Source organism: Temnothorax curvispinosus, unplaced genomic scaffold (genome assembly GCF_003070985.1).
Source record: "Temnothorax curvispinosus isolate PA1 unplaced genomic scaffold, ASM307098v1 QBEX01008944.1, whole genome shotgun sequence".
In the NCBI taxonomy this organism is placed as follows: domain Eukaryota; kingdom Metazoa; phylum Arthropoda; class Insecta; order Hymenoptera; family Formicidae; genus Temnothorax; species Temnothorax curvispinosus.
In genome coordinates, this window is record NW_020218724.1 from 1 (window position 1) to 8,084 (window position 8,084).

At 37.9% G+C, this 8,084-nt stretch overlaps 1 protein-coding gene across 1 annotated transcript; it reads right to left on the reverse strand.

Moving 5' to 3' along the window:
- Positions 1 to 5,977: 5,977 nt before the first annotated feature.
- Positions 5,978 to 6,930, reverse strand: LOC112458462 (T-box protein 2-like; the record flags this gene model as incomplete). The annotated part of the gene is made up of 1 exon (XM_025022102.1): positions 5,978 to 6,930. A coding segment is annotated over one exon (953 nt), but the record flags the coding sequence as incomplete, so codon positions are not given.
- Positions 6,931 to 8,084: the final 1,154 nt, after the last annotated feature.

The following is an 8,084-nucleotide window of genomic DNA, read 5'->3' on the forward strand; positions in this document are numbered from 1 at the left end:
ATATATATATATATATATATATATATATATATATATATATATATATACAATTATACATACATATACATATATACATATATACATACATACATATTATATATTCCGATTTACACTCAGAGCGCTATTGGCATCATTCTATCTTTATCATTCATTAGGCATAAACAAGGATAGAATAACGCCAATAGCGCTTTGAACATGCATCGGAACGCGGCCTAATTTGATTGGCTCACCCCTAGGTTCGCCATTTTGCCTCACTATCTGAGTCACTCCCCACCCTACAAGTTTCCAGACCTGTATGTAAGACCGTGCATCTTGTGTTGGAAATGTTATTATAAGAAGTCTTCTGATGACAATAAAGTGATGATAAGTCTAAACTCAACATATTTCTTGTTTAACAACATTACTTATAAACAAAAATTCGGTGCTCCAATGGGCTCTCCGCTGTCTCCGGTCGCCGCCGACATGGTGATGCAGAATTTGGAGAACAGGGCAGACATTAGGCTTTAATTTACCTTTTTATTGTAGGTATGTAGACAATGTGGCAATGGCGGCACCAAAGAAATCAATTGACACTATACTTAATGTTTTTAATTCTTACCACCCTAGATTACAATTCACGATTGAAATCGGGGGTGATAAGCTCAATTTTTTAGATGTAACTATCATTAATAATAATAATGTTTTAGAATTTGACTGATTTCACAAACCTACTTTCTCAGGCCGGTATCTTAATTTTATGTCGCAACGCCCTGTTTCCCAAAAAAGAGGCACAATAATGAGCATGGTAGATAGAGCGTTTCTCTTATCACATCCAAAATTTCATTTTAAAAATATAAAATTTATTATTGACACACTTTTAGAGAATGACTATCCACTGTCTTTTATTTTTAATACAATTAATATTAGAATTAAGTCTCTCCTTAATAGAAGCACACGCAGGCAAAATGAATCTTCACCGATTACTGATAGTGAAGAACAACGCATTTGGTTTACCATTCCTTACGTCCCTAACATCGCGGATAAATTTAAAAACGTCACTAAAGACTTGAATGTCAATCTTTCGTTTTTCAGCTTAAATAAAATGCGTAACTTTATTCGAGTACAGAAGAACGTTCTCCCAATCCAATCCAATAAAAATGTAGATCCAATAAGATCTCATGTAAGAATTGTGATGCCTCATACCTGGGTCAAACAATGAGACAATTAAAAACCAGGATCTCTGAACATAGAAACCACATTCGAAGAAATACTACAACTCAATCCGTCATTACGGAACATAGGATTAATTTTGACCATGAATTCGATTGGGAGAACGTTGAGATACTAGACAAAGAGAGATTTCTATCTAAAAGACGAATTTCGAAAATGGCGCACGTTAAGTTACAAAAGAACAGTCTGAATTTACAAACTGATACAGAATTTCTTCACCACGCTTATGTATCTATACTAGACAAATTGTAAACCATGCTTATTGTTGTCGTACGTATTGTGCCGGGAGGTACCACTGCATTTAGTTTTTAAATGTTTATAGTGGCGACCCTTCATGTTTCCATATTTTATTTGTTACGGTTGGTTATTGTGAACGTGACATGACGAAATTGACGTTAGAATTTTTCCGTCCGCCTTCTTGACATGTTCGTTTGATTTCGTCTCCGCATAGAATGTTATATCTTTTCGGAAGACTCGTTATATATACTCTGTATGGCTTTGTAATACTCTCGTTCTTTTTGGCTATCGGGTGAGTTTAACCACATCTCGTTAATTGACTTGAATTAAGATACTGACAGAAATATTGAATATGTCATTGTTCGTTTTGGATCTGTTACAGACAGTAATTCGAAAGTCAATGTTGTCTTTTGGGATTTTTCAATCTCGAAACTCACCGTCCAACAAGGAGAATGGGAGTAACTATTAACTTTTCTATATATTTCACTGAAGATGGCTCAATCCCGAGCCGAAACGTTTGAATATATATTCGATTGATGAAATCGCTTTAGTTATTTGTGTAACAAGTGCGGGAAGTTGAGAATTGGACACAAGTGCGTCCACTCCGCACGCGTGTCCAATTCTCAACCCGCACGTGTTACACACACTATTTTATATCACAAGTGCGTCTAAAGTTTAAAAAAGGACTTGCAGGGGCGAGGGGGGGCGAAACGCTTCGGGGGGGGGGGGAAAGGCTTCGCCCCCCCTTGCCCTTAAAGAAGGACTTGCGGGGAGCTATTTCTCCCAACGAGGGGGGGCGAAGCGTATACTTGGCGCGAGACACTACCGTGTCTCTTGATATTTGCCTAAGTTAGAGCAACCACGATACTAAAATCTGTACATACACACACACACACACACACACACACACACACACACACACACACACACACATACGGACATGCGATTTTAATGCGATATTTCGACATTTTAGAACACTCTGAACATATTGGCATCAAAAACTCAAAAAACAATCTTTTCTTTGGTTTCTTCACCCCTATTTCATATATAATTTATTTAAATTTAGTTGACTAGACCCAACTTTATACGCAATCAAAGGTTCATATACGAAATTCATGAAAACAAAGCTTCCTCTATGAAATACGCGTCCGTTATAGTTACTTAGTTAATTATATCCGTAATTAATTTTCCTTTTTTTATTCTATTATTTCTAATTAAAAATAAAACATTGTTAGAAATCTGTTGACGCTAATTATCAATTAATCTTGTTTAATCAAATAAGGTTGATCGTTTATTTTCCCCTTGCCTCGTCAACATTTATAACGGCTTCCACAAACATCTAAAATCAGGAGAAACATCCGATCAACAAAAACAAATCTGTGCCTAAGCTAAACAGCTAATTATTTTTATGATCATCGAAACAGGTCACGCATTAACATCTCTCGCAAGCATTATTAAACCATTTAGAAAAGTTAAGTTATAAAACGTCCGAACTTTGCATCCTCGGCTGCAATCGTTAATTTAGTTCACATAACTACATAATGGTCTCTTAGTTGTATTTTTATTAATTCTAACGTTTGGTTGTTTAGTTTCCTGTGGATTCACAATCCGCTAACACAATCAAATATTTGAATAAATTTTTTTAGCATTAAATAAAAGACTTTTCAGTTAAAAATGAAATGCTAACTTCACACCCAACTTCAAGACCGAATAGTTCTAAATAGCTCATCTGAACCATTTTGACGAGTACTAGAGTTTCTGATAAAAGAAAAAAATTTTTTGATTTTTTTTCTGAAAAAAAAGTAGAAAAGTTTGATTTAAAGTCAGAATAGTTGTAAGTAGCTCATTTGATTCCTTTCAAAAAGTTCTAGAGTTCCTGATAAATAAAAAATTGCAAAATTTTAAAATTATTTTTAAAAATCATCATCAAAACGCAAATAACATTCACGGCAGACCTTCGAAGTCGAATATCTTCTTAAAACTCCCATCAAAACGCCTGCAACTCTACCACTAACTAGTGGCGATCCGCCCACTATAATGAAGATATTCGAAGATGCAACGGATGACATTCGACTTAAGCCCCGTTTCACACGTATCCGACACTGGACTACTGACGCCGGGTATCGGATCGCAAAATATATGAATTAATATGGGAGCATTTACACGTTTTTCCGATAGCCGATTTGTGAAAATAAAGAAAATCGATCGGATACCCGGCATTGGTAGTCCGGTGCCGGATACCTACGTGTGAAACGAGTCTAAATCTTTCTGTCCGTAAACGGTACGGGCACGGCACGGTTATGTCTAAATCGACCTTAAATCGGAAATATATTCACGGAGGGAGTTCGTTATACGAGTAATATTGATATAAATCTCGCAGCATCGATATATACGCCTATATAATCGATTAAAGATGCAACGGTAATTATCGTAAATAATATCAACGAGTAAAACGCATAATTTAATGCATCGAGTACAGACATTCGTGGCGTATTAAAAAGTTGAAAAAAGTTACGTGCAACGTGCGTAACTTTCTTTAAAAAAAAAATGTATAATATTTTATGAAATAATGAGAAATTCATTTCTATACGGCTAATTCACTGCAAATCCAAGTGTGTTATTTTAACTAAAGCTCTTCTTACACATTTCTTGTCGTTTTGAATGATGCCATTTAACACGGTTGAACATATTAATACGATTAAACGTGTTGATTTCACACGCAACAAAACATGTAAAACGAGCTTCAGTCAAATGTTCTATTTTTAAACGTTTATACGTGTATAAATAACACAATTGGATTTACAGTGTATGATAAAACGGCTCGCAATTACGATTAATTACAAAGTATTCTATACATATAATCATTAATCTATATACTCTATATAAATAAAAAATGGTATAATTACTATAATTGTCCCTACGCTATTAAATATCAAAAGATAAAATTTAAACCAATACCTTGAGTTAAATAACATTTTGTTCTTTTTAATTACCATGTGTCAAAATTTATTATTTTAACACAAATGTTATTTTAACTCCATTGATTAGTCAAATTAATAATTAAATTAACATTGTTTTAGTTAAATTAACCCTTTAGGAGCCACACATTGATCCCGTCAGAGTAAAATGTTATAATTTCGAAAATAGTCTTAAAAGACGTCCCTGATAAGTTTTTTAGTTTTTTAGTTTTTTTTTTTTGCTTTTTTGTTTTTTGTTTTGTTTTTTATATTTTTTTGCGTTTTTGTTTTTTCTTTTTTTGTTTTTTTTTCTTTTTTGTTGTTTTTTTTTATGTACATAATTATGTACATTAAAGCAAAAAAATAATTATGTACACAGGCCCCTGAAAGGTTAACGACATATTGAGTAGCAGAGATGATCTTACTTCGCGTGGCCCTAATACTAGAAGCAAGTTCACGCCGGCGAAACTGGAAACGATTCGCGTATACACGTACTCGTCCTCTCGAACCTACTACCGGTTATCACGCTGGCCACGGCGGCCTCGCTCCCGTCCGCGTTGCGAACAACGGCAAGACTACTACCTTTTGTAAATCTTGGCAAAAAGGAACGTGAAAAAAGTGGCAAATCCGTGTTAGAATCCAAAAATTCAAGTGGCCTAAAAACTACGGTGGTGCGAGCACTGTTGTTTTGTATCGAAAGAGTCAGACTGTTTTTAAGTCATTGATTCTCTGCACGAGTCTCTTTGGGCCTGGAGTCAGAGTCAGTTTCTGGTCTGGTGATGCGAATATATAGCCTCTCCTAGTCAAGTCATGCGCTGCAACACCTCCAGTGGTCTCGCTGAACCGCTGCAATGGGGCTGTTCCGATTCAGTACGGCTCGGTCGCAAGATCTGATGTCGGCTGGCCAGCGCGTTCTGCAGTAACCAAGTGGCGTCAATGGCGAATAGACTGCGCCTCTAAGAGCCTGTAGTGATACGGGCCTGAGTATCGCTGGTGAGTTGCGGAGCCAAAGAAAAGCACGGTTATCTGGAAAGCTCTCGGCTGTCAATCCGTTTGCTCCACAACACGTGGTAAATAAGAAGAAGTTAAGAATAAATCTTCACGCCCGGGTTCTCGGATGGTCCGGGCACTGCACGCACGATGCAAGATTGATGACTCGGTTAGTGCGGAGACACCCAGTGACTCCGTAGCTGGCTCCTCGAGAGTAGGCGCTAGTTATCGGGTATAGAAACAATTACGCCTGTTGACGCACGAGACTCATGCCACGAGTAGCCGTGGCCCTCAATAGCCTTATTCTTCCTTCTTCTTCTTCTTATTTGTAAATTTTATGGCACCTAATCTTCCTCAAGATCACATAACGGCCAAGAACAAGTCGAATATAATAAATACAGACTCAAACGATTCAATCCAAACTCGGCGCTGATTGAATCAGCAATCTTCAAAAATTATTCAGGACAAAACACGTCCGAACATGTCCACGGTCTCGACGAGACTTGCCCCCAGTAGCCGTGTCAAATTAAAATAGAAATAAATAGTAATTAATTATTTCGTGAATGGATATCCATATGTCAAACGCAGTGCACGGGCACTGCGTTTCAAGCATGCCCGGCGCCGGGGATCGACTCGCAACGGTGGCGGGATTCGCGTCCGCTTCTCCCACGTTGCAAGGCCGGCCAACTTCGACTCCCCGGCTAAAGTAAAAGATAATCGCATGCTTTAATGGGCTTGGAACCCTTAAAGGGGGGGGGGGGTCGTTCGGCTGATTCGATTCGGAGTCGTAGGTCAATGGGACCCCTTCGAGACTGGAATACGATTGGGTCTGATGATCGATCGAATGATGCTTTCGCTTGAACCGTGACTGACCCATCTCGCGAAAACCCTTCGCGAATGGATTGTTATTGATTTTCAACTTAGTAATGTTCTCGTTTTGGTATGCCGTCACCGCGATAAATTCCGTCTCCTTAAAAGCGAACAACGCGGTTGAATGAGTAAAGAGCTCGTTGTAGTTCTTCGCATCGAAGCAACGAACTATCCAGATCCTAGAAACGTATTTGTGCATCGATGTTAATACCACGTTATTATTGGGGTCGTTGATGTTGTACGTGAGCTTCAATTTATTGAAACTGATCGGATTGTCCATCCAGTGGCTCCCTGTTGCCGGACTCTTGGGATGCTTATAAATCCTATAGCCACAGGGCTGTTGCGGTTCTGCCGACCCCACGAAACTCCAGCCACCCATATTGCTGTTCTCGCCCCCGTTCTGGTATCCACAGTACTTGTGGCGGCGATCGGAGGCCGGTGCTATCTTCATGAGGACATAATAATTCTCACGTTTCTCCAAACCGTTTACGTTTATTTGAACGGACGGGAACATGCACCGACCGCTCTTGGTAATTATCATTTCTGATGTATTATTCTCGTAAAATTGCTGCCAGAGGTTTCGATTAAGCAGCTCCACGTTGACTCCGCGCAGCAGTGGGGGTTGAAATACCCATTCGCTTGAATGCATCTTCTCACCTAATTCGCGTTATAGAGCGATCGATGACTGCGCGAAGAGTGGCGATGCCAGTTGCATATTCAGTTCCAGGAGCATCAATGCGTTGTTTGGATCCTGAAGAAACACCTCCGATGATCGACGTTTCTCTTCCAACACCGTCGGTGTAAGGTATAAGGCAAACACGAAAATGGTCAGAACGAACGTCGAAATCACGTGCAGTTGTAGAATAAAACTGGGACGACCGGTTCTCGCCTACCAGTGACCTACCACAAAACGGGATCAGTGCAATCCGCCGAAACTAGGCGAACTATATGTGTCGTCGGTCGTTCGGCGCCAACACATGACACAACTATGTGTCCATGAACCTTTTGTCCTTTCTGCCGCGATTCACAAAAAGTAATATATAAAGTAAACAAATAACGTCCACGTGATAATTTTAAATGCCATAATCACACTAATTTACTGAGCCAGTTAAAATAAATATTAACTTATTACGCGTTGTTAATCCATTAATCGTAACTTTCTTTTTCTTTAACCCTTTAAGGGCCACATATCAATCCCGTTGGAGTAAAATGTTATAATTTATAAGGTAGTCTTAAAAGACGTCCCTGATAAGTTTTTATTTTTATTTTTTTTTTTGTGCATAATTATGTACACAGGCCCCTAAAGGATTAAAAATGTTCAGATACTGTCTGTTCCTTTTCCGGGTAATCTCAGTAGACACCCTGCACTTCTTCAAGCTTCTCATATATTATATATATTTGCCTTTCCGCTGAATTTCGATCAGTCGAACTCAAGATATTAAGATTCTCTAATGATTCGATAATATTCCAACTACGTTCAGACGAGGAAATTATTAGATTAATGTGTGTACAAATGGTAACAACTAGCTTCTTTTATGTACATTTTACATTAGTGATATATATTAGCGATATTTAGACCCCGATAAAAATATGTGCACGGAAAGAACGGTTTTGCTGAAGTATCTAAAAATTTAGCTAAATATACAGATCTGAAAATAATTTTGTTACACCATTAGAATAATTATAGTAATTCGCTGAAATATGATGATTCTGTAAAAAATTTTGACATTTTAACAATCAGTTTAAGTTTTACATAATTATTTTGATGGACCAACAAAATTATTTTCAGATCTGTATTTAGCTAAATTTTGCGATACTTTG